Below are 27,910 nucleotides of genomic sequence, written 5' to 3' on the forward strand. Positions count from 1 at the left end.
GACCCTAGTAAACATGAAAGGAACCTTACAGGGCCGGTTCTAGGATCTGCGAGGCCCTGGGCTAAAAGGGAACCTACGAGGCCCCCTCTAATTTACATAAGTGGCCCCCTGCAAGGAGACCATTCACAGACACTGTGGGGGGCCCATTGTCCAGCATTTTGGCGCCCCCACAGTTTTAACTTTTACTCCACAAGCATTTCTCACACCTTCAGTCCGATAGGTGTGAGAATTGATTGCTGTCTAAAAGTTAAAACTGTGGGGGCGCCAAAATGCTGGACAATGGGCCCCTAACAGTGTCTGTGAATGGTCTCGTTGCACTTGAGGGAGCGTCTCCGTCTCCCTCCCCTATGCCTCCGGACACCATCCATGAGAGGCCCAGGGAGGGGGCCCCCTCCAATGGACCTTAATTACAGGCGACACCTTTCTTTGTAAAGGTTCGCCAGGAAAACAACAGGACACATCACTGGTGCGTGGCCCCATGCTGGTGGGCTGAGTGCGAGAACCTGTGCAGCTGCCCACGCCTAGCGCCCGCCCTGGAACCTTAACGCTGTTGGCCAGAAAGGAAGCTGACAGGCAGTCATAGCTATGCCTACACGTTATATATGTGGGTGCCTGCTCGCAGACTCTGTTGTTGGACAGGTAGGTTAAACCGTTCAGGTTCAACAAAGGCTGCAATGGGGAGTCAGGTAACCTATGAATCTCTGTGTAGGGCAGTGCGTTTGATACAAGGGGGGGCCAATAGGCCCCCACGCAAGCATGGCGGGGCCCGGCCCCTCCCGCAACCCGTCCCCTTCGGGGCCGCGTTCCCCGCCCCCTCGCCCCGGAAGTACTGGTGTGCTTCCGGGGCGAGGGGGCGGGGTCGCGGCGGCGAAGGGGTTAAGAGCCTGGGGAGCGCGGGAAGCGGCCTCTTTGTGCCCGCGCTCCCCAGGCTCGCTCCTCGCCCCACCGTGGGGCCGTTTAATTTTCTTTTGTCTATTTTTCAGGTGACTCTTGCTTTCAGGCGCCGCTTGGAGCACAGGACGCGGTATTCCGGAGACTGCAGTGGGTGCATCGTCGTCGTTGACGCCTGCGGAGGGAGCCGACGGAGAACTGCGGTGTGTGTGCTGCCGGATTATCAGGGATAGCGGAGCGAGGTCACCCAGGCCGACGAGGTTGTTTCGGCTTCCACAGCGAAGGAGGGAGAGCTGCGGTCGGTCGTTAGCGATACGAGGTATTGTGCGGGGCGTAGGGGGGCCTTAGCGGACGTCCGTAAGAGCCGGCATTGAGGTATAGTGTGAGCGCGCTGCAGGCTGCGCATTGTGAGGGGTACATCTAAAAGCTGTTGCAGGTACGCGAGTGCCCCGTGTAAGCATTGTTTGCAAATTGTCGGGCGGGTTAAGGAGCCGGCATTGAGGTTTGTTGTGAGCGCGCTGCAGGCTGCGCGGTGTGGGGGGTACATTTAAGAAGCAGTCTTCAGGCACACGAGTGCCCCGGGAAAGCATTTTTGCAAATTGTCGGGCGGGTCCTATTGGAGACGCGTTCAGGGAAACTAAGTGAAGCAGGGACAGCTAGGGCAGAAGCCGGATGGGAGACCATAAATCCCTTTGTTAACAAATCAATTTCGGCAGAGTGCTAGAGTTGACTGGGGTTACAATTAGCGGACTCCCTTTATTAGTGAAAACAAGGGCAGCAGAGTGCTAAACTGTACTGGTTTGATATTTTGTTGGGATTTACATGCCAAAGGTGCCCTGCCTGGTTTAAGTTGAGTTCTATTGCTGCATATCACTGCTGTTATATTTTCTCTGAAATTGCACGCTAGGTGCCCTGCTTGTTTATGCTGTGATTTAGCTTGGGTTCTATGTGCTCATACTACTGGTAGGGCTGAATTCGCACAGAAAAGGGGGCACTTTTATGTATGTGGGGTTTACTGTTCTCAGATCAAAGTGTCTCTAAGTAAAGCAATTAATTTTGGTTGTGCTGTTGTGAAGGGTGATCTGTTTGCTGGTACTGCTTGCTGGAATTGGAGATAACGTACTTTCTAATTTCAGGGGGACAAGCTTGGGACCTAAGTCTGTGTGATCCAGCTCGGGCACCTTCAACAGGGTCAGGTACGGAGCACGGTGTGCTCATAAATATGTCTCAAAGAAGGGGGCGTGTCAATCCAAATGTGGGTGTAATGTTACAAAAAATGATGCGCAGAATGTCTGCAATGGATAAGAGACTGGGGAAGGTTGATAAAATGGATAAGGCTTTAGCGGTTCTAGGGGCCAAAGTAGATGCCCAGGCCGGTCCATCTGGTAGACCCAAGCGGACGATAGTACCGCCCAAGCCAAGGGGCGTCTTTGTGTCACCACCCAGGCGAGCAAGAAATAAGAGAGTGGGGGGGCAGCCACAGAATATTACTCCCATCCTACCTCCTGCTGGACCAATTCTGCCACCACAGGTACCCCCAGCTGCCCCACTCCCGCCACTTCAGGTCCCGGTGCCCGTTCCAGGCCCGGTGCCCCAGTTGCCAGTGGCAGTACCAAATGTGCCAGTAATACCGGCGGCGGCACCAGTGCCACCCGTCGCGCCACCACAGCCTCCTGTGCCCCTAGGTGCGGGCCCTACTCCCACTCCCGCGCCAGGGCCCGTGCCAATAGACCTGGCAGCTCAGGTGGCGGCTATTCTACCTTGGTTAGGGGGGGGTGCGTTGCCGGTCAATACTGCTCTGACAGCGGAGCAGCAAACATTGGTGACGCAGATATTGTTGGCTAGTGGTAGGGGCGCAACGCCGCCTGCACCGGTTTCTCCCCAAACAGGTCCAGCCAATGACGGAGGCAGTGCCAAGACTGCGGAAGCAATGTTACCAAACGACAATGGGAATGGTAAGGAGATTGCCCTGCCTTTGCTGGGCGAAGGAACATTGCCCTCTAGGGGTGAGTGCTTAGCACAGCATGTGTCACAGAGTGTAAAGGAATTGATATGGGCCGACAAGTATGTGAACATGTTTTCATTGCTGATAGATAACAGGGAATGGGAATATGCAAAATCGCAGAAGGAAATGTTTTTGCCCAGTGAATGGAGAGCGAAGCTGTACAAGTTTAGGGTAGAAGAAAATCTCATCAACTGGCTGAGGGGTTTTGCAGTGTTCGGCGCAGTAATGGGCGAACGTTTTAAGGGGATGCAACCAGCCATGAACTGCTACCAAAGTAGGATAACAATGTTCCATGAGAATCATGCAGGGGATGTGTGGAAGGAATATGATGTCGCGTTCAGAAAGTCCAAAGAATTTGATAAAACTTTATCATGGGACAAGGTAGACTCTATCTCATGGCACAATCAATTCGAGAAGGGTCAGGGGGCAAGCACAAGCACAAATGCAGGGAGAGGTTATTTCCCCAGGCCGCAGCAGGCTTTTCAACAGCCCTTTCGATCAGCACCGGGAGGGGAGGCGGCCCAAAAGCAGAGAGCAAGTGGAGGGGCAAAGGGGGTATGTTGGGACTTCAATAGGCGGACATGCAACAGGGCACCAGGTACCTGTAAGTTCAGGCACGCATGTAGCGTATGTGGCCACACGTCCCACCCCGAAACAACATGCAGAAATAAAACCGGGGGTGCAGGAAGCAGGGGTAGGAGGAAACCTGAATAGGAAGATCCACCCGCTAATAGCACATTCACCCATCCAGCTGTCAGCATTGATCCCCTGGTTGAATAGGTACCCGAATCACACATCTGCTAGACTATTACAAGAGGGTTTCACACATGGTTTTCGAATTCCTGCTGGGGGGTATGTCGGGAGACCACAGTGTAGGAATCAGCTATCAGTCCTTGCCAATCCAACAGTGGTGTCAACTAAAATAGCTAAAGAAGTGCGTTTGGGGAGGGTGGCAGGCCCATTTCACGTCATTCCCACGCAGAATTTTGTGTGCTCTCCTCTGGGGGTGGTGCCTAAGAAAGAACTAGGGGAATTTGGGCTCATCCACAACTTATCCGCGCCAAGGGGGGCATCATTGAATGATGCTATTGATGACACAATTTGCTCTGTGAAGTATGCGTCCTTCGATCAGGCAGCAGGCATGCTGAGGAATTTGGGCGCAGGTACAATGATGGCTAAGTCAGACATTGAGTCAGCCTTTAGACTACTCCCTGTTCATCCAGAGGACCAGCACCTGCTGGGTTTCTCCTTTCAGGGAAAGTACTACGTGGATAAGTGTATGCCCATGGATTGCTCAATTTCATGTGCTTATTTTGAACAGTTTAGCTCCTTTTTGGAATGGGCATTAAGACAACATACGGGTCACCAATGGGTGATGCACTACCTGGATGACTTTCTTTTTCTGGGCCCGGCGGGTTCACGGGAGTGTGCGTTGGCATTGCAGGAATTTTGCGTGCTCATGCGCTCTTTCGGGGTCCCGTTGGCGCAGGGGAAGACAGTTGGACCAGTGACATGCCTGGAATTTCTAGGCATCGAACTGGATTCTGTGGAGGGGTGTTTTAGATTACCAGCAGAAAAGATCCAAAAATTCAAACAGACTCTAGGACTGTGCTTACAAGCGAAGAAGGTGAATTTAGGGCTGTTGCAGCAGACAGTGGGACAGTTGAATTTTGCGTTGAGAGTAATTCCTATGGCTCGCCCATTTTCACGCTCAATTGCACAGGCCATGAGGGGTCTTCGTGAAAAACATCACCGGACACGGCTGTCTGCTGAGGTGCGCCAGGACATGCGGATATGGATGGCATTCCTGGCGGATTTCAATGGAAGAGTGCTGTGGGGTGCACCTACGGTGTCTTCGGCGGACATTGGTTTATGGACCGATGCGGCGGGCAGTGTGGGGTTTGGTGCCATCCTTGGCAAGAAATGGGTGGCGCAGAAGTGGCCCGCCTGGTGGGAGGAGAGCGGGCTGACGGTGAACATTGGTTTCCTCGAGCTCTTCCCAATCTGGGTGGCACTGAAAGTCTGGCCCGAGGAACTGGCCAACAGATCGGTAATATTCTGGTCAGACAATATGTCAGTGGTTGAATGCATCAACCAACAAGCTGCAAGGTGTCCACTCATTTTACGCCTGATAAAAGAGATTGTATTGTGTTGCATGACAAGGAATGTACTTTTCAGAGCAAAACATGTCCCAGGCGTGTTAAACAATGCAGCTGATGCCCTTTCTCGCTTTAAGATGCAGGTGTTCAGGGATCACTTGCCGGAGGCAGAGACAGCGCCAGCCCAATTCCCGGCGATTCTCTGGCAAATTGGTGCCCCCAACTACATGACCTCGTGGCAGCCAGCCTAGCACCCAAGACCAGGACGGCATACGAAGGGGCGTTCAGGTCTTACTGCCATTTTCTGGGACAAGGCTGGGAGAGTAGTTGGACTAGGGAGGCGAGCTTCAATGAGTATTTGGGCAGCTTACACAAGGAAGGGCGCACGGTGGCAACAGCCAACAGGCACAAGGCCGCTATCTCCTTTTTCGCACGGGCACGGGGGGGCAGGGACCCTACACACAGCTTTCAGGCCCACAGGGCATTAAAAGGATGGCGGCGCATGCAGCCCCCCTCCGTAGATTCCAGGAAACCCATAGGTTTTGAACGTCTGTCAGCTGTTCTCCGCGCGCTGCCAGACACATGTAGCTCTACGTCTGAGGTGGGCCTATTTAAAGCTGCTTTCTCGTTAGCCTTCTATGGGGCATTCAGGGTAGGTGAACTCGTGGCGGCCAACAAAGGTGATAAGATAGGCGGCCTTCAGCTGCAGGATATCAGCATAAGGGGCGACACTATGTGGATCAACATCAGGAAATCTAAAACTGATCAGAACGCTAGGGGCCAAAGTTTGGCGTTACATCGGGCAAGGAACAATCCCTGCTGCCCGGTGACGCATGTGGAGGATCTAATAAGACAGCGGGCGCAGGAGTGTGTGGGGTCACTGCTAATGCATGTGGATGGGACTCCTCTGACCAGGTTTCAGTTCCAGAGGGTACTGGCCATGGGCATGGCAAAAGCGGGTTATAATCACAAAGATTTTGGGACACACTCTTTCCGGATAGGGGCAGCCACAGAAGCAACAGCTAGGGGTTTGACCACAAAGAGTGTGCAAAGAATTGGGAGATGGTCCTCAAACGCTTATAAACGCTACGTGCGGTTGCACATGTTGTGAGAGCTGCCGCCATGTGGAGTATTGCTAATACCTGCTGTTTTTCTGGTTATTTACAGTTTCACGGGCCTGTGACGCAGGACGGAAACTACCCATGGAGCATCAAGACAACTTTACTACAGCATGGAGGGACCAGGAGGACAGACAGAAGACCGTAGTCATTTGGGTAGTGGGGCATTCATATGTCAAACGTGCTAACAAAATTTTTCTTGCAGGTCCAGGCAAACAAAGGGTGGAAAGTAGGGGGTGCAGGGTCTCCTTCCATGGCAGGGGGGGGCTCCGCCTCAATCAGTTCAGGGACTATATGTCGGACTTACTAGCGCGACATACTACACCACCCTCGGCGGTAATACTTCACTTAGGGGGAAATGATTTGGCAGGTCTGGGCAGAAGGGTCCTCCTGGAAGAAATTATATCTACAGCGGGTTGGCTAGCAAAGCGGTTACCAGGTAGTGTTGTAGTATGGTCACAACTGATACCAAGGATGCAATGGAGGGGGGGAAACTCAGTCAGCGCGTTGAACAGCTCGTTAAAGAGGGTCAACAACAAGCTGGACAGGTTATTTAGGACTCCGGTCTTACAGACCATCCCTCACGGTTGCATTTGGGGGGAACACTTCTACCTGCGGGATGGGGTGCACTTAACGGAGGAGGGGAATGCCCTTTTTATAAGAAACATCCTGGCATGGGTGGAGGTTTTTGCAGGAAGGGTATGACCTTTCTAGAAGGGGGGAGTTCTGGGGGGGGGCCAGATAGTCGGTTAACTACCTGGCCTGTGGCGGTAAGGTCATTAATCGGTGAGCAGCATTTTAAGGTCCTTACGGGGGGGGCGGACCCATTCACGAAAGGGGCCGCCCGCGGGAGGGGCCATATGGTCTCTCTCAGAACTTCAGGGGCAGGAGATGGTCTCCATTAATTTAAAGGGTGCGGGGGAGGGAGTCTACGCTTTCCTCAGGCTGGTAGCCACCCCTCACAACACTATGACGTCATTAAGGTGCGCGAGTGTCTGGGCCCTCCTGTTATGGTTAAATGGAGTTCGGGGAGCGCACGTGGGTGTAACGTGCCCTGGGTTGCGCATGCGCATCTTCAACGCGAGAGCGCAGCTGTAAAAGGATCTGACACCGGTTGGCGACCTTGCCGTAGGCCTTTATTAAAGTTATTAAAAAGTTATTAAAAAGTATGGAAATATTAGAATGCAGTTTAATTTTCAGGATGATTAGATTACGTTAGGAGACACGCTGTATTAGCTATTTGTTAAGGTTAGCCCATCATACCATGTCGAAACGGATGTCAATCTAATATTCTGAAAAGTGTGCATTTTAATAATTATCAGAAATGTTTATTTGATTAAAATTTTTGATTTGTTTTATATTTTAATAAATACGGCCAGGGGGGGGGGGGCCCGTACCCCCCCCCCTTGACTTCCAAAGACCCCCATGTGTTGACTGGTTGAGTTGGGTAATTCGGTCAGTGTTCAAGGGGGGAGGTGGCCGGCAGTCCAAGACCATGATACAAGGGGGGGCCAATAGGCCCCCACGCAAGCATGGCGGGGCCCGGCCCCTCCCGCAACCCGTCCCCTTCGGGGCCGCGTTCCCCGCCCCCTCGCCCCGGAAGTACTGGTGTGCTTCCGGGGCGAGGGGGCGGGGTCGCGGCGGCGAAGGGGTTAAGAGCCTGGGGAGCGCGGGAAGCGGCCTCTTTGTGCCCGCGCTCCCCAGGCTCGCTCCTCGCCCCACCGTGGGGCCGTTTAATTTTCCCCACCCTCCATCCCTTTTTAGCAGACCTTGGGGCTTGGCAAATGGTGAGTATCAGGTTTTGTCAATGTGCCAGAACATAGATGTAAGGGGGTCTTGATCCAGTGGGCCTGGAATTTCCTGTTTACTGGAAGGAAGTACAGAATTTAAACGTTGGTGCAGTGCCGTGATTTTAACCAATTCTTTCCTTAGGCCCCTTTTTTCCCGCTTACAGGAGTAATTGTATATGTAGATGTTATGCTTTGCTGTGTGTTAACAATTTTATCCTTAGGCCTTTTTTCCTTTAGAATAGCATTGTCGTATTTATTATGTGTGTCTGGCGGTAAGGTCATTAATCGGTGAGCAGCATTTTAAGGTCCTTACGGGGGGGGCGGACCCATTCACGAAAGGGGCCGCCCGCGGGAGGGGCCATATGGTCTCTCTCAGAACTTCAGGGGCAGGAGATGGTCTCCATTAATTTAAAGGGTGCGGGGGAGGGAGTCTACGCTTTCCTCAGGCTGGTAGCCACCCCTCACAACACTATGACGTCATTAAGGTGCGCGAGTGTCTGGGCCCTCCTGTTATGGTTAAATGGAGTTCGGGGAGCGCACGTGGGTGTAACGTGCCCTGGGTTGCGCATGCGCATCTTCAACGCGAGAGCGCAGCTGTAAAAGGATCTGACACCGGTTGGCGACCTTGCCGTAGGCCTTTATTAAAGTTATTAAAAAGTTATTAAAAAGTATGGAAATATTAGAATGCAGTTTAATTTTCAGGATGATTAGATTACGTTAGGAGACACGCTGTATTAGCTATTTGTTAAGGTTAGCCCATCATACCATGTCGAAACGGATGTCAATCTAATATTCTGAAAAGTGTGCATTTTAATAATTATCAGAAATGTTTATTTGATTAAAATTTTTGATTTGTTTTATATTTTAATAAATACGGCCAGGGGGGGGGGGGCCCGTACCCCCCCCCCCTTGACTTCCAAAGACCCCCATGTGTTGACTGGTTGAGTTGGGTAATTCGGTCAGTGTTCAAGGGGGGAGGTGGCCGGCAGTCCAAGACCATGCTAAAAAACAGTTCCAAATTACACAAAGATTTGATGAAGAAAGGTTCTTATGTGCGTCGTAGGACAGTCCATCACATACCGGGGAACGGGGAAATGATTGGAGGCGTGTCTTCGTCCAAGTCATCCACGCCGCCTGCGATAGGGTAGGGCGGGATCGAGACCCGAGGCATCACCACCCAGCTGTGCTCGGAATAGAGAGTCGACGTCAGGTTGGGTAAACCAGAGTTGTGCACGATCTGGAACCCGCACATCTTTTCAATCTGCTGCCATCGATACAGACGCTCCCGCAAACACGAGGTCAGCTCCGACATGGCTTTCCTAGAAAAGAACCACAGTTCAGTAAACTTGCAAAGCAGAACAATCCCACAATGGTTAGCTAAAAGAACACACGGCACATTGGAGTACAGCACTCCACCAGCAAAGACGCAGTTTTTAGGACAAGAAAGTTGAACACAGCCCCTTGCCTCACACCTGAAACTAGTAGATATGATTTCAGTACTTACTGTGCTGCATTACGGGCATCTCGAGACTTTCCAGCATCAGGTTAACGTGCAGGATATACAGGTGAGAAGCGTGTTTGTGGTTGCAGTGTGAAATCCAGTGCTTGTTGAGCGAAGAGGACTTTGCTCAAATCCTTCCCTGCTTTTCCAAGCTAAACTCGACTAAGACTACATGAATGTGAACAGGGGCCTACAGAGTTGATGGGATACATTAGCCAGGGATTTCGACATTGAGTCCTAGACTACACAATAATGGATTGAGCCCTGGTTAAGTAACGCACTGAGTGAAAGGTGCTGGCTGGCAGGGTCGAGATGTTCTTTATTTATTTATTTTTTAACACATTTTTATTAATTTTTCATTAAACAATTACAGCACTTGATGTTCTTTTAAATGCGTTTTGTCGGGGGCGTGGCTAAGATGGCGGCCTGAGTAGACGCTAGGTTGTGAGGCTCCCCGGCCCGAATCCCCATTGTGACCCTCAAATAGCATTTAAACCCCCCAAGTTGGAGTGAACGGCGCCTGGCAGCAACGGGACAACTGGTGCCCGTACTTTTTTGGCGGAGAGAGACGGCGTTGTCACCCCCACGCGACACTCTTACCTTGTGGAGCGGGGCCCAGCCCGGCGCCGGAGCGTAATGGCGACCGGGACCAAGAAGTGATCAGCGCCGAGCCTCAGCCAAGATGGCCCACTGCGAGAACGGCTGCCGTGAGGGTGCCAGCTGGAGTCGCAGACAAGAGCCGGTGAGCAGAGCGCGGCTGCAGCGCTTGATGAGCGGGGAGTGCGGCGGAGCATGCACTAGCGGACAGAGGCGGCTCCGCCCTCCGGAGCGCGAAATTCGGGGCCCAGGCCTTGGGCCTACACCCAGAGGAAGCATGCCAGCCTGCCGGAGCCATAATCAGCAGCGCGGGGGCCGGTGAGGTTAGACACCGAGGACCACTCACGCTGAAAGCAGAGGTCAGGTGCCAGCGGGGAGACAAGGGGTGGCGATACACTACCGGTGAGGCGGGCTGAGGTGAGACCGGCCGGTGGCGGAGACGGCACACACCTGAGCAGCGCAAAAATTGAGCGCCAGGCCTTTGGGCCTACAAAGACTAATCTGCCTGCAGAACTGGAGCCGGTAAGGAGGGGCGTGGAGCAACCAACGTGACCGGGAGGACATATCTGGGTACGGCCTGCAGAGCAGAGCGGCTGACTGTGTGTACTTACCGGCGAGGGGGGCCGCTGCCCCAAGATTGAGGCCTGGAACGAAACGAAAGGCGGTGCCTGTCCGGCGCTAACCTGTGCTTCTCCAGCGTGGTGACTGAGCTAAGTGGGACACAGCGGGGTTTGCGCAGGACCCGGCCCGGGTGGACTCTGTGGAAGTGAGGCTCGATCTGCACTGTCCCGCTGCACGTGGGACTCAGGACGGATACCTGCAGCACTTGCCCTTCATAATACCTGGAGCGCAACAACAGACAGGGTACCTGGCCGGTGTGACACCGAAGACGAATCAGGGGCCCGGACCTCGGCCCCTGGTGCATGGGCACCAAGTGACCGCACATTCTTCAGCACAGACCCACCCAAGCAGGCGCAATTTTGAGGCTATCCAGGACTAGAGCGGTTGGCGCATCATGGCCAATGTGGGACGCAGGGGTGGACGCACAATAGCGGACATGATGGTCAAGAGCGCCCCTAAGGGAGATAAGGGACCCCTGTCTCCGACTGCGACGAAGGAAACCACAGGACAGGAGGATGGAGGGGCCCCCATCACGAAACCGTTCGTGGAGACTCTATTTAACTCTTTGAGAGAAGACTTCCAGACACAAAAGCAAGACATGGCTGGAGAGCACCGTGAACTGTGCCGTGATGTGGACGCTCTGGGAGAACGAGTGGGCGATGGAGGATGCGGAACAGAATAGAACGAGTGGGCGATGGAGGATGCGGAACAGAATAGGGGTGAGGAGGTAGGTAGAACAATTGCAGCAAGAAGTCATCTGCCTCCGTGAACAACAGGTCGATCTTCAGGCGCACGCGGAAGACCTCGAGAACCGCTCTCGGAGAAACAACATTAGGGTCCGAGGCGTTCCATCCAAAACAGAGGGGAACAGCGTCGCTTTCTTTTTGCAAGGGATGTTCCGGGAAATCTTGGGGGAAACCGATGACTTTGAAATCCGCATCGACAGGGCGCACAGGGTGGGCCTGGCGCACCGAGCACCGGCTCCCCCACCTGATATTCTGGCCTTCCTACCTGATTTTCCCTTGAAAGAAAGAATCCTAAGAGCGGCTCGCCAGGAACAACCTCTCCAATATCAAGGCAACCCAGTGGCCCTGTATCAAGACCTATCGGCTATCACCCTGCAGAATAGGAAGGCCTTCAGGGTGGCCACAACATTCCTGCACGACAAATGGGTTTCCTTATTACTGGGGTCACCCCTTCAGACTAAACTTTAAATGGAAAGGTGCCCTGCATCAGCTCAGATCTCTACGAGACACATGTGTCTTACTGGACATGACCTAGACGAGGACTCACAGACGGAGGAGGCCACTTTGCGACCCCCATAGGAGAAGTCACCGCGAACCTCGCGAGATGGCTGGCAGCGAGTGGGAGGTAGACGCTCGCCCAAGGCCAACCTCAAACCAGACCCAGCTACGATAGCACAGGAACAGGGATCGGCTATTCAGGAAGTGTCTAAGGACACAGCGGCGCCGAGCTGATGCAGCAAAGACAGGGGGTTCTTCTTTGCACTGAGACCAAGCGGGGCTTGGGGGGGGGGACAGGTGGGGGGGACAACGAGGTCGCCGCTGCCACACACTCCTCCACGTAACATTACCACAGGCCTGAACTGAGTTTTGATAGGCCTGGGACTATGACTCACACTTGGGAGTTCCTGGTTGGGATTAGGGAGGGGGGGAGGCGGGTAGTGGATGTTGGGGTTGGGGGGGCTGGGAGGGGCGATGATAGGAGTTCTTTGTTGGGGTTCAGGAAGGAAGAGGGGCGGTCTGGGGGGTTGAGGTAGGAGGGGAAGGGGGGGTTTCGGGGCAGGGAGGGTGGGAACCAGTGTGTCGGTCGGGGCAAAGCTCACACATGCGGCAAGGCAGAATGTCACTAGCTTCACCTAGCACATACCACCCATTGATCCCAGGATGACAGATGCCACCTTAAGAATTTTGACTCTAAATGTAAAAGGCTTAAACAATCCCATTAAGCGGAGGGCGTGCTTTCTTATCTTGAAAACTCAGGGGCCGAGATCTGCTTGCTTCAAAAAACTCACTTGCTTTCGAAAGACTGGTATAGGATGAGGTCCTGCGCATTTCCCCACCAATTCTTCTCCTCCACTCCGGAGAAAAAAGCAGGGGTTGCGATTCTGGTGTCCAGTTTCGAGGACAAGTCAAGGATAAGGTGGGGGAGATCAAAGGTAGACTACTAGCTCACTGTATTCTGGTGGGGGGCCAGCAAATAACGGTGGGGTCTTTGTATACACCAAACACGGGGCAAGAGCCATTCCTACCGAACGCCCTCTCGGAAGCGCTACGCTCCTCAGACCCCCTTCTGCTGATAGGGGAGACCTAAATTTAGTAATGGACACTGATAAAAACAGGTCAGGGCATAGATATGGAAGTGCTGGCGCTATCGCTGGGTCAGGCAAAGAATGGCTGCAGCAAAGAGGGTTGGTGGACTTGTGGAGAGCTACACCCCCAGGCACATCACAATACACTTTCTACTCCCATGTACACCGCACCTATGCTAGATTAGACCACTTTCAAGGTTCTTCGGAGTTGGAGGCCCGGGTAGTAGACGTGTGCATCATCCAGGCGGCTATTTCTGATCAGGATGCAGTGGAGCTTACACTCAGAGTCCCCAGGGTTGGGAGGCCCCCGGGTGGGTGGAGATTAAGAGAACCCCTCCTGCAGCGTGCAGACATAGCTCGGCAACTCCATAAGTGCATCACCGAGTACTTAGCAACCAACGATTGTACCGAGACGCCAATGTCAGCACTGTGGGGGGCCCTGAAGACGGTGGTGCACTAGCTGAGGCGGAGTCCAAGGACCGTAAAGTGAAACGTGAGACCCTAACGGCCCAAGTCGTAGAGTTGGAGCGGGTCCACAGTCGCACTGGGGCTCCCAGGGTCTGGATGCAACTCAAGGCGGCTAGAGTACAATTGGCGGGACTGGACATTGATAGGGCCGAATATGCAGCCCTTTGCCTGCGCCATACTTATTACATAGGAGGTAACAAGACTGGTCACCTCCTAGCCAGTGCCCTGAGGGCAAAGGTCCAGCGCTCGAAAATCCAGGTCTTGCGTGACGGGAAAGGGGACGAAATTCGGGATGAGGCGCAGATCGCGGAGGCGTTTCTAAATTATTACGCCTCCTTATACAGTGCCGAAACAGCCCCGGAAGCGGACGCTGACGCCTATCTGAGAGGTGTTGCCACCTCTGCGCTGACCTCAGCGAGCGCACACGCACTGGACACGCCTATCCGACTTGACGAGGTAGTAGCGGCAATATCCCGGCTCAAACCTCTAAAATCGCCTGGCCCGAACGGCTTCTCCGCCGGGCTTTATAAAACATTCTGCTCGCTACTCGCCCTGATACTCACTTGGCTTTTTAACTCATTTCAAGGCCCGGGATCCATACCATTGGACATGCTCGACGCGGAGATCGTGGTACTGCCCAAACCGGGCAAAGATGCAACACAGTGCTCGGCATTCCGACCCATTTCCTTGCTTAACATAGATCTCAAGCTGTTTACGGGCATGCTGGCGGCGCGGCGTGGATCCTGTCTGCCTAGAATTATTGAGCCGGACCAATCGGGCTTCGTACCGGGTCGGCAATGTAGCGACAATACTAAGCGATTCCTACATCTGGTCGATAAAGCCCACTTTCAGCAATCAGACTCGGTCTTATTGACAATTGTCGCTGAAAAAGCGTTTGACCGAGTCGATTGGGGTTTCCTGCAGAAGGTTCAGACGCATTTTGGAGTAGGTGACCCAAGCATGGGTGGCGAGTTGCTATCATCGCCCCCCAGGCGCGGGTCCGCCTAGGTGGCCTACGATCGAGCCCCTTTGAAATTCAGCGCGGTACACGTCAGGGATGCCCCTTCTCCCCTCTCTTGTTCGTGCTTTACGTCAAACCGCTGGCACAGAAGGTGCGTGATAACCCGACCATACGGGGCATAACGTTCGGCGGGAAACCACACTCTATAGGCCTGTATGCTGACATCCTGGCAGCTCTTGATAACCCAGAGAGTTCTGTACCAATATTTCTGGAAGAAGAGGAATCCTTCGGAGAGGTATCCGGCTTCCGGATGAATAGAGGGAAATCACCGATTCTGCCGCTGGGCAAGAATGCACGCTCTACCTATGATACACCGAGGTACGGGGGGTTTAATGATGCAGCTACAAATTTCGTATTTGGGAATCACCCTTACTCCGTCCACAGAGAAGACAGTTGCCCTCAACTACACCAACCTCGCATCGCAGATCCATAAAGACCTGGCGTGCTGGACCAAACAACCGCTCTCCTTGCTAGGAAGGATTGCAACGGTGAAAATGTCGGCCCTTCCCAAAATTTTGTATATTTTTCAAACTATTCCAGTATCTCCACCGCGCGGGACTATCGCGAACTTACAATCAGCTCTCCAACATTTTATATGGGGGGAAAGAGACCAAGCTTACACAAACAATTGGCATATACAAAGATGGACGAGGGAGGCCTGGGGATCCCTAATCTCCAACAATATTTTCAGGCAGCACAACTGCGCTATTTGGTAGAGTGGTATAGGCCAGAATCGGAGAAGAGATGGCTCTTTCAGGATAGGGCCATGACCCAGACGTCTCTGTAGAAAATACCGTTCTTACATCGATCTCACAGGCCACGTTACCTTCAGAACTCACCTATTACCCGCACCATCCTGAGAGCATGGGACACGGTTGCTGTTAAACGGGCCCTCACAACCTTCCCTTCCCCGCTCACCCCTCTCTGGGACAACCCAAAGTTCCCGCCGGGCACTGATCCTCACGCATTCCCACAGTAGCGGAGGTCTAGCTGTAGATCGGTTGGTCATCTCTTCGATTTACAAGGCTTTCTTCCATTTTCAGAGCTGACTCGGGGATATGATATCCTCTCGCTGCAGCTCTTTCAGTACTTCCAACTCAGGCACTGTTTCACACATCCCGAACAGGCCCCATTAGTTGGTAGACACATGACTGGTTTTGAAAAATGGCTGGTAACAAAAGAATCCGATAAGAGACTTATCACAGTGTTGTATAAAATGCTCACACGACCTACTCACACGGGGTGGCTGAACAAACTTTGGTTCACTCTGGGAATGGAACGTATCCAAGCCACTCTTACACAATCAGCGACTTCATTCCAAACAGTCTGGCAGCCGCTGCTTGCACTCCTTTCTAAAGAATTCAACGAAATCTTGTGCCCCAGATACCTCAGTTTGCTACGCCTGACAGATGCCAAGAATGACCCTCCTGGGCCCACAGAGGGACCGCGCTGAGTGCTGCGCATGCTTACACCTTTACTTTGAGAACCCGACACACTGGTTGGGGAGGGGGGAGTTTTGGGGGTGGGGTACGTTTGGTTTTCTTTCCTATGGTTGTTCTTGACAAACAGGCTGTATGATAACCTGTCGCTTCCTGCGGCCACCCAGGGGCCTATGACATCCGAGAGTACAATGGTCAGCCTTCCCCAAAGGTTTGCCCGGAACGCTTACTGCTCACTTTGGTGGCTTTTGCATCACTATGTAATGCCTGTGTTTTTCTTTGAAACCAATAAAACAAATTTAAACATAAATGCGTTTTGTCAATTTGAATCAAGAAAATCCTTTTGCTACAAAGTAAACCTGATGAGCTCTTTCTTGACTTCCAAGTTGCAATGCAGTGGAATAAATCATGTCTAAACTGAATGGTCTTTTTCTGATGACATTTTGATCTTGTGTTTATCTGGAATGAAAAACTTGACAACTAGAGAGCTTCCCGATGTGTTCACGTAATTTCCTTTTGGTATGGGGTTTTGGCAGCTAAGAACCATTGAGGGTCGTGCACTACAACACTGATAGACAGTAAGGATCTCTTTGCGAGTGCTATGTGTGTTCCGCCTAGCTGCAGCTGTTAGGTGGTTTGAGAATCCCACATTGGTGCTAATACAAACACCACACAAGCTAGCAGTTTTTGAGCCACAAACCAATACTTTTCTTCCATGAACTCCCGATTGACATCAGACACGCCCCCACACTGAACATCTTCAGGAAGACACTCAAGACCTTGCTCTTAAACTGAATGGAGCTCAACCCCCCCAACGCAACCCCCCACTCCCCCGGCGCGTTGAGACCCTCACAGGTGTGTAGCGAGCTTACAATTCCCCAGATTTATTGATTTTCTTACTTTGCTTCAAGAATCTTTTGGTCCACTTCATCCAGGGATGAGCTGTGGGCTACATGTAACGTTCCAAAGACTGTGCTTCTCTTCTTTTTGATTTTTTCAGCCTGACAAAAAAAGGGGGTGGGGTGAAATTAAAAAGAAACCTTACGAAAATATAATGCAAATTGCTGCAATTAAAAGTTTTCATCCAAAGCATATGGAAAAATCTCTAAAATCACACTTCACGTTATATGAAAAATGGCACTAGGTGTAAACAGACAAATGTTTCATGCATTTGGCCGTTACAGGGAATCTTCTCAGGGGACGGAGGTTAAATTGGACTTGCCTGACATCACACACAGTGTCAGTGGAGATTCCACACTTGAACAAGGGAATTTGATACAATAAAACTACCTCCTAAGTGATGCTCCGGTAACCTGTTTGGTTCTGCCCATGCCTTGCAAATCTCTTTATGCTTCTGTAGCACCTCTGACCTGGAGAAACTTAGGTGATGGAGGGATACGATCGATTTTATACATGGCATGTACATTAAAATTCCCTAAAAGGGAGAAACCGAGATCAGTAAGGAGAGCGATAAATGTTAGCTAAGGGCCAGCAACTTCTTGCCAAGCAGTGAGACAAACTCACTAAATCTCATCTTACACGATACTACTAAGTGTAGATTTGCAAACCAACAGCTAATACTGCCAAAGAGCAAAGCGTTCTATGACAAACAATATAACAATTGCGACTTAAGCAAATATAAAATGTGGACGTTGAATACCTAGACTGGGAAGTAAACTAAAAAGTTGGTGCTTCCAAGTACCTTTTCCCTGCAGGTTCATATGTAGGTGCAGCACCAAAATATGACAAGAGCACAATCTGGTGTTCACACAACATCGAAATAACACGAAAAAATTGGAGGGTCTGCAAGACCGGAGGCTGAGTCCGTAAGATCCTTACTAAGATACCACACTTGTTGGATTGCACAAGATCAGTCCAAGTGGTCACATGACACTAGCTGTGTAGTCGATATCCTATCCGACCACCCACTTGGCGGAGCTTCGTCATATAGGACAACTGGAACCAGGGTAGTGCGTCAAGGCCCGGATGAATTGGCCATAGAGCCCACACTTCTGGTTCGAACGGTGAGAGTGTCCATGCCACTACATGGTACTGGTCGTGTGCAGTGCAAACAAAAATAGTGAGTGAGTGATGTTAAAATGGCGTTCCTGGCAAAAAAAAATTTTTATTAGTATTCACCAGGACGTCAGGTTAAAAACAGGTGTAGAACAGTGTGAAAAAATCACTGTTGCTTAGCTATGTTGTAGAGGCGGCCAACATGTTTCTGCCAACTGGTGTGACTACACCGGCATTCTTCAGGGCCTTATGGATAAGCTGTTGCTACTGCATGAAAACGTGCTAATGTTTTCTTATAAAGTGAAGAAGACAGACCTAGAGTCCTCAAAGGACTGTCAAACTACTCGTGTGGTCATATTGACCATCCTACCGTATCCCCTTGTGCCAATATCTTGAAGGCGGATACACTCCTGTAAAAGAAACAGAAAAAGACAAAAACTATTTTGTGTTCATTACACTATGCAAACTAAATATGTCTTAAGGACCAAAAGGGGCTCAGCAAGACTAGTCCCGATTAGAACAGTCAATAAATAAAACGTTTATGGGCTGTAAGAAACAACCATAGCCAATGTCTGCAACTAAGACTTCATTGCAATGTTTAGGCATATTGTAAGTCCTTACTCATCTGTAAATTCTAGTTCTTACAAAAGCAGGTCAAACTCTTCAAAGCTCAGTTGCTAAACAAGGCTCCTACACCGATTTTAGCTCAGCGCGACGCTCCTGCTTACCTCTCCGTCGGTACCTCTCGGCTGAATGCGAAGCCGAAGGGGAGGCGACGACGAGAGGCGAGGCGCGAGGTTATATACCTGCGCTGATTGGAGCAATTTTCATAATAACCGACAGCTGCTCTACAATTGGTGATGCTAATCTAAGAGCGTCTGATACAACGCGCATGCGCACCACGATCTGCACGCATCGTGGTGCGCATGCGTCGGTGTAGGAGCCTTGTTTAGCAACTGAGCTTTGAAGAGTTTGACCTGCTTTTGTAAGAACTAGAATTTACAGATGAGTAAGGACTTACAATATGCCTAAACATTGCAATGAAGTCTTAGTTGCAGACATTGGCTATGGTTGTTTCTTACAGCCCAAAAACGTTTAATTGTATGGTGGATTAGACATACCACGGTACATTTCCATATGACAATTGTCACTAATGAAGAATATGTCTTCACATAGGATCTTTTCAGTCAGTCTAGTTTTTGTTATATTAGTCTTAAATTCACCAGCCTCACATTGCTCTCCATGGGACTCTGGATCTTGGTGGGCAATTTAACAACCAGTTGTATATATGCACAAACCCTTTAAAACATGGTTCTGACTCAGGACACTATTTAAGCCCTCTGAGTCATTTAGGCTTATATATTGATATATGTTTTTTGTGCTTAGAGCGGGGCCTCATTCTCCGAGCCGTTGCCGGGTGAGGTGAGGTTTGACTCCCACATACCGATGGGTAAGTCGTGTTTATTTTATTTTTTGAATTACATGTAGCAGTGGCTATGGTTTACTGTTCTGGCAACCTAAATAATATTTATTGACTGTTCTAATCGGGACTAGTCTTGCTGAGCCCCTTTTGGTCCTTAAGACATTTTTAGTTTGCATAGTGTAATGAACACAAAATAGTTTTTGTCTTTTTCTGTTTCTTTTACAGGAGTGTATCCGCCTTCAAGATATTGGCACAAGGGGATACGGTAGGATGGTCAATATGACCACACGAGTAGTTTGACAGTCCTTTGAGGACTCTAGGTCTGTCTTCTTCACTTTATAAGAAAACATTAGCACGTTTTCATGCAGTAGCAACAGCTTATCCATAAGGCCCTGAAGAATGCCGGTGTAGTCACACCAGTTGGCAGAAACATGTTGGCCGCCTCTACAACATAGCTAAGCAACAGTGATTTTTTCACACTGTTCTACACCTGTTTTTAACCTGACGTCCTGGTGAATACTAATAAAAAAATTTTTTTGCCAGGAACGCCATTTTAACATCACTCACTCACTATTTTTGTTTGCACTGCACACGACCAGTACCATGTAGTGGCATGGACACTCTCACCGTTCGAACCAGAAGTGTGGGCTCTATGGCCAATTCATCCGGGCCTTGACGCACTACCCTGGTTCCAGTTGTCCTATATGACGAAGCTCCGCCAAGTGGGTGGTCGGATAGGATATCGACTACACAGCTAGTGTCATGTGACCACTTGGACTGATCTTGTGCAATCCAACAAGTGTGGTATCTTAGTAAGGATCTTACGGACTCAGCCTCCGGTCTTGCAGACCCTCCAATTTTTTCGTGTTATTTCATAGTCTGAATAGGGGTGTTTGAATTTGGAGGGTCTATAAATATTAATCCCCTTGACCCTTCCCAACTTGTAGTTGTTCACACAACATCTACAACACCCATATAGGCCATATGAGTGTCACACACTTCCATCCAAAGCACTTCTACGAACAGCGGGCAACCTCTTCACAAAAGTGATTCAGTTACTCCTCTAGGGCAAGAAGGGATATATAAATCCAACTACAATGGAACACGAAAACTGTGAGCTGAGATGTGATAAGCGATCACAGCTTAAAGAACAATGAAACACTATATTTTCAGACAGTTTGATAAGCGGTTTGTAGTATATGACAAGATAAAGCGACCATCCAAGTCTGGCATTCTCCTCAAAAGTCACTAGTAAGTCACAGCAGCTAACGGAAAAATATATATGTCGATCAATAATTATATGCTCACAAATATTATGAAACAACCAACACATCAAAATTGGCTCTGGATATTTTGCTTAACTTCTACCCATCGTGGCCAACTATGACTATTTACCAGTGAGTACTGCTAAAGAAATAGCAATGCAAATAATTAGTATAAAACAATCAATCACGCCTTTCTTATCACACACACTACCCAATAGGGGGCGCTCAGCACACTACGTCATGCATACAAACAATACAGTTATTCAACATTACAAATGATCTGTATTAGGTGTAACTGAGTAAATATATGGCATTACCTCTTCTTTAGCAATGGTCAACTGCATTTCCGCATTCTGCTTTTTTATATTGTAGTACTGAACTTCAACCTCATGAGTTAACTGGAGCCATTTCTGGAGCGTGTCAGGAACAGACCAATTGCTTCTTAGCTCAAACTCCTTTTCTGCCTTCTTTAGTGCCATACGGACCTACCAATCAAAATAACGATCAGAATAAAAATGAAAACACCCTTTTCATACGTCAACAAACGCCAACTTTGACACAAAGAAAATTAGGTTGCTAATACCTGCAGTGTAAAAATTATGATTTTTATAGATTCACTTTAAAAGCACTTCATGCAATATTCTGCCAGCACAATACACCTTCTCAGGGAGTGAGACAGGTTTCTAGGTAGTTGCAGGGTAAAATCTATTTGGTTACTCATGTTTCCAATACTACTTGGGGAATATTTTTTATCAATTATATGTATACTATGTTACACAGTGGCAGCTGCCACTGTTCAGTTATGGTCAAACTTCACTTTCCATTGAAACAGCATTTTCGATTTTGCAATAACTAAACGCATCTGCACTAAACTTGGCACTCGCTTAGAATAGTCAACTAAGATTGGGTATCCCAAATTTCGTGCACTGTACAGGGTAAAGAAAAGTTAACCTGGGGAGGCGGAGTTTGTAAAAAAAAAAAATATTTACCTAGCTTAACTCTCAAGGTAAATTTAGCCTGCACCTACAGCCACAACCACGGTACAGATTTACACCAAACGTGGCATGAATGTAAACCATTAATCAGAAAGCAAACTTTATTGGCTTGGTATAAATATGTTTAGTAGTTTAAGAGATATATGCGTTAAAAAAAATCTGACAGATGAGCTAAAAAAAGTTAATGAATTTGTGAATGGTGTCTGCTGGAAAGCCATTTGTTGTTTTGATAAGAACTTTTTCACAGTTTCATCAATATGCACGAAACTTGGCAGACAGTATGTTGAAATTTCTTTTGGCTGCTAGGTCTTTTATAAGAAATTTGGGGTTCATGACTTTTTTCCACAAAAGGTATCTACTCAAAATTTGATTATTTTGTTTGCCACATTTTGGGAATTTCAAAAGTACCCAGGTTCAGTCGAATCCCCAGTAGGGAACTGAGAAAAGAGCCAAACAATAAGCAACATTTTTTTTTGTAATGGGTCATTTAAGAAAGGTTACATAGGTCAGGTAACCCCTTAAATGTACCTTTGACACCAAGCGCTGAAGGCACCTTTAACAGTTTGCACATCAGCAAGTCCTACCAAAAAAGACACACAGCTATGTGGTGCATTATTCAGGTCAATACTACTGACTTTGTCAGGGTGTCACCAAAACAATCAAAGGCAAAATATGTACTAAAAACAATACACATCATTATTCAAAACCTTTCAATATGGTGCCACCTTTCATTGACACAGAATAAGAATAAGAATACGTTTATTTAGCATTGTTAATTAAAACCATTGCACTGTTAACCATAAAAAAAAATTAAAACAGCCTTTTGGTTGATAGACATTAAAAAGCCCTTATGCAAAAGATTCTGTACAGTAAAACTCAAAGATTACATATGTACTTAAAGGGAGCCCTCAGTGGCTTAGTGCTATAGCAGTTCGGTCACAGCCCAGTTCTTAGTCTGGGTGTAGTTCAAAGTGTATTTACATGTTGCAAGCATTGGTCCATTGCGGTTAGGGGTTCAGTCCGTGGAGTGGTCATTATTAGGACGTGTTCCCATCAGATGCAATTTTTGTTCGGCTATCGTTAGGAATTTTACTAGTAGGCTGTTTAGCTGGGTGTTTTCTGGGTTTAGACAGGCTAACACAGCTTGCCTCCTAGTGCGAATGCCCTTCAGGTTAAACGGTTTTATTAGGAGATTCCGCCGTGCTTGGAGCATTTCTCTACATAGGCAGATTACATGTAATATATCGCCTTGCTTTGCACTGCACAGTCTGCATGTGGCTTGTGCTGGTGGCCTTTGCCATGGTGGAAGATGCTGAACGCAAGGCAGAAATCCCAGTCTGTGCCTCATAAAGCTCATTTTTGTTGCCTTAGGGTACCCCTGGTTAAAGTATGTTTGGGGAGCAAGTGCTTTATATGAGTTAAGGGTCATCCATGCATGAGCTCTGTTTGAGAAGGTTCCCTTATCTTCCACCAGTGAAATGTGTTTAATAGCCTTCCAGACCAGTTTTTTGAAGTTATGATAGCCGATTTGGGCATCCCATAGCCCCTTGAGTTTGGTAGATTCCAAGGCTAACTGGAGATAGTCTCTGGCATGAGTGCTCCCTGTGCTGTAAATCGTGCCACAACAGATGGTTATGTACCCCATGTCTTGCAAGATCTTGACGTAGGAGCCCAAACTCCAGCCTTATTTGTGCTGGAGAAGTGTAATTCGGAAGGCAGAACATTTGTCTGTGGGCTTTGACCTGTATATTGTCCAGTTCTTATGCGTCTCTACCCCGCATTGCTTCGCTGCCATACGCAATTGAGGGAAATAGTTTGGCCTGGGCTACCTTTAGTAATGGTGTCAAGATCGGCCCCGTCAGTTTGTTAGCGAGGTTTTTCATTGTTAGAGCCATTAACAGACCCTTTCTTCTCGCTTCCTCCTTCTGGAACTTAAACAACCCTTCATTATCAAATAAGGCTCCTAAGTACTTGTATTCGTCAGCTGACTCAATTTTTGTATCTCCGAGAGACCAGTTTCTCTGGTTTTTCTTTTTGCTATATATTGACATCGTCTGTGTCTTTTGCAGGTTTATTCTTAAATTGTATTCTGTGGCGTACTTCTGCATTGCCGTCAATAGATGCTGTAGGCCGACATAAGTATGACTAAGCAGGACTACGTCGTCAGCGTACATAACATTGGTCAGCGTTTTCCCACCTATCCTCGGTGAGTGGGAGTTGCAGGCGTCAAGTGCCTTAGGCAGATCGGCCATGTATAGGTTAAGCTGGGTTGGTGCAAGCACACAACCTGTGGAAACATGGGTGCCACCTTCTAATTTCACCTGCACCCAGGTATTTGTGTGTAGGAGCATCTGCATGTTCAGGGTGGGCTGTGGTATGCCCCATGTTGCCAGTTTCCCCCACAGTCTGCTTCTCTTCACATTTTCGAAAGCAGCACTGAGGTCAATGTAGCATAGATTTAGAGGTAGCTTGGATACTTTGGCTGCATCGATTATTAGGGAGATTGTGAGGATGTTGGTAGTTGTGCTGGTTGATTTGCGAAACCCAGTCTGATTCCATGGTATAATAGAACTCGTCTCAGCCCAGGTTGTAAGCCCAGGTTGTAAGGTCTTGAAGTATAGTGCCTGCAAAGTACTTTGCCTCATCAGTGCTATTAGGTGGTAGTTGTTGGGCTATGCTTTGTCCCCTTTTTTGTGGATTGGTGCTATTATTGATCTTTTCCAGGATTCTGGTATTATATTCAACTGCCTGACATCCATGAATAGGGGGTGCAAAATTTCCACCCAGTCTTTCATTGACACAGGGATTTGATATACAGTGTTTTACCATTAACATAAGTATACCATTAATATTTTCACTGTTCAAAACAATGCATGTGAGTCTTTCTACCACCTTTACTAGGGCTGAAAAGGCAACAAAGGTTCATCACGGCAGAGCTTCTGGACTAATCCACCAGCTCCAGGGATGCACAATAATGGTGGCAAACTCTCAGTGAGTCAAACCCAGGAGACTTAGAGAAAGCCCTCCAAAACACAGTTGTGGGACACCTGGCGGGGCCTCTGCCCTCGTTACCAAGGGACAATATGAAACTTTTAAGCCTGTTGCTGAGTGCCTCTATTCCCTCTTACACATTTTCAATCAATACCGATCCACAAACATGCCAGTGCCTCTCTTTCAGGTCCCCAGAAAGCACCCTCTAGTGTCCCAAAGTAGTGAGGAAGCCAGATCCTCTGGCCCTGGAGACAAGACTGTGAAAGGACCTAAGAAAATAAAAGTCAATAGTTTCCCACTGCTCTAGCAGGGGTTGATCTACATGGGGCCTAACATTCCTCTTATGCAATTCCCTAGTCTTCTCAAGAGTTTCTCTTTTTTAAAGGGTTTTAAAAGGGGAGGTGGAGAGTTAAAAAGGTGCGAGTCTCTGCCCATTTCAGGGACGTCCTATCAACCCTCCACCCTAACAGACACATTCTAGGAGCAGGCTCCCTGCACCTCATGATGAGAATTTTGACCCTTTCACTGCTAGGCCTTTCCCCCTCCCCAGTGTTAAGCCTTTTTTTTTGCTATTTGGTGGTAGTTTACACTGAGGCTTCCAAAACCTTTTGTCCATATAAACTATCCACATAAAATCTGGGTCCTTTTTCCCCAAACATCTTTGGGATTCTAAAGGTTCCCAGGGTTTGTAGGAGGGAACTGAAAACATCGGCAAAATACAGCTACATTTTGAGATTTTTTTTATGGAAAATTCGAATTTTTCCATAAAAGTTGCAGCAACAAACGGTTTGATGTGGTAAAGTCACCATCTTCCTAGCTTTCAGGAACGCACAGAGCTGAATCAAAAAACAAATTTGTACTACAGTTTTGCCATTTTTCAAAGAGTTAGCTAATTGTGTGCAAACCAGTATGAAACCCATTGGTGAGAAAAGCTATACATTTCTGAATTTAGACAAAATTCTGAATTCAGCAAGGGGTCACATCTGTAAATACCTCAAGGTTTTCATAAAGAAGCCACTGTTAAAATAAATATTGAAAATGAGTAGGAAAAAACAGCCAGTTGTGACCATGTTTTCATCTGTAACTTGTTGTCACGTTTGCCAATTTACGAACGCAATGTACCATTCCGTACGCTAGACCTTTTTGGTTGTGGGGATTTATAGGGTTTGTAGGTTCTCCAAGAACTAGAGCCAACAACTGAGCTGCACCGTACAATGTTTTTTCATTGTGTACTGAGTATAGACAAATTCAAATCGTGAAATATGTAGCATGAAAAATAGGTATCAAGGTAACCGATGTATTTCTAAAATGGGCCAAGATTTGGAGTTTAGGACCAGTGGTTATTTGTAAATCTCTGAATTTGAGGGTACCCATACGGGCGATATGATTTATAGAGGGTATTTTTCAAACTGTCTTCTTTCTTACACACTGGCTTACATTTGGAAAGTACAAATACAATGAAATCCAATTGGTAATGATAAATATCCTCCTATTCTATGTTCCCATATGCCTTCTGTTAAAAATGGTACCTCACATGTGTGGGCAGGCGTAGTGCCTGCGACAGGAAACTACCCAAAATGCAACATGGATACATCACATTTTTCCACTCAAAGCTGACCCATTTTTGGCAGAGTGGGTAGCTGTGGATTTTGGGCCCTAGCTCAGCTGCCACCTACGGAAACATATCAAACCTGTACATTTTTTAAAATTAGACACCTAGAAAAATCCAGGATGCAGTGACTTGTGTGGCTCTCACCAGGTTGTTAAAGCCAAAATCCCTTACAAATCTCGAACTTTAACCCAAAAAACACATTTTCCTTACATTTCTGTGATGGAAAGTACTGGACTATGCGAGGAGCCACCAACATCCTTCCACCCAGCTTTCCCTACACCTTCTATTAAAAATGGTACCTCACTTGTATGGGTAGGCCTAGTTCCCACAACAGAAAAGACTGCTGTTAGACCTAGCAGCCTTGGTGTGGTTCCCTGTCTTTTTGCCTCTACCCCCTGTATTTGTTGACTGTGTGCTGTATTTCGGTTTTGCTGGTCTAACTACTCTGGGCACTTTGCCACTGCTGATCAGTGCCAAAATGCAAGTGATCACTGTGTATTTATGATGATGATTGGTTATCCCAGATTGGCATATTTGATTTACTGATAAGTCCCTAGTAATGTAATGTAAACTAGATTTATATAGCGCGCTGTCACCCGACGGGTATCCTGGCGCTGAGAGTTACCTTGTTGTTATAGTGCATGTTTAATCGCCAACCCCAAATTAAGGCAGGCGGTTGAAGGGGAGGGGGACAGAATAGGACATCAGGATAGGTCAGTGACAATACATTTGTGTATTCCTCCTCCCTCGGAAACAGCCAGGTTTTCAACTTCTTCCAGAATTGCATTAAGTCCTCAGTTTGTCTGATGTCAATTGGAAGTTCATTCCCAGCCGTGAGGCCGCAGAGCTAAAGGCTCTCCCCCCTGTCCTGGATCTTTTAAATTTTGTAGTGTTCACTAAGTTTGCTGTTGACGAGTGGAGATTTCTCAGGGGAGTATACCACATGAACTTTCTCTGCATTGGTTTAGGACCCAGACCATGTACTGCGTTAAAAACGATGCAGAGAGATTTAAAATGTATTCTCTGCCGAATTGACAGCCAATGAAGATCTCTTAGGGCCAGGAATGTAAAGGACCTGCGCTGCCGATTCAGAGCTAACTTTGCTGCTATTGTTTGGATTCTTTGCAGTTTCAGTACCAAGGAATTTGGTGCTCCAAGGTAAAGTGCAGTGTGTGTGCCCATGGCCTGTAAATCAAATGCTACTAGTGGTTCCTACAGCACTGATTGTGCCACCAAAACAAGTAGCCTTTCAAATGTGTCTCAGACCTGTTACCCCCAAGGGCAGGGTGCAGTATATGTGAAATGTAAGACATGTACTGGTGTGTTTCGCATGTCCTGATACTAAAATACTGTCAATTTCATTTTTCACTATTGCAAGGACTAGCTCTCGCACAGGCTATCACTGGAGCTGCCTTGTAACATTTTACAAGTGTAACTTTCAACTGGTAACAGCTAGAGATTTGGAGTTTTGTCTTCCTGAGATCAGAATTAAAAACATCTTGTAATAAAGGTGTTTTATAAATAGTGTGTTTGAAAATGCCAGTTTTAGAAAGTGGGCATTTTCTTGTTTAACCATCCTGTGCCTCTGTCTGCCTGTGGCATCAACGTCTGGTTTGGACTGACAGGGGCTAGTTTGTACATTCACTCCAGGCACTCACACAAAGAGTGTTGAGGTGTGCCCAGCATATGCTGATGAGACTTCCAAGGCTAGACTGGTGGGAGGATC

At 48.4% G+C, this 27,910-nt stretch overlaps 1 protein-coding gene across 1 annotated transcript in view; it reads right to left on the minus strand.

Moving 5' to 3' along the window:
* Positions 1-27,910, minus strand: part of STIM2 (stromal interaction molecule 2) — a 512,550-nt gene that overhangs the window by 19,766 nt on the left and 464,874 nt on the right. Inside the window, exons 8-10 of the mRNA XM_078678367.1 lie at positions 20,904-21,071; positions 16,783-16,883; positions 8,984-9,222 (exon numbers count right to left, since the gene is read on the minus strand). Coding sequence (XP_078534493.1) covers positions 8,984-9,222; positions 16,783-16,883; positions 20,904-21,071 — 508 coding nt within the window. The remainder of the gene's footprint in view (positions 1-8,983; positions 9,223-16,782; positions 16,884-20,903; positions 21,072-27,910) is intronic.

This window comes from Lissotriton helveticus, chromosome 2_2 (genome assembly GCF_964261635.1).
Source record: "Lissotriton helveticus chromosome 2_2, aLisHel1.1, whole genome shotgun sequence".
Lineage (NCBI taxonomy): Eukaryota > Metazoa > Chordata > Amphibia > Caudata > Salamandridae > Lissotriton > Lissotriton helveticus.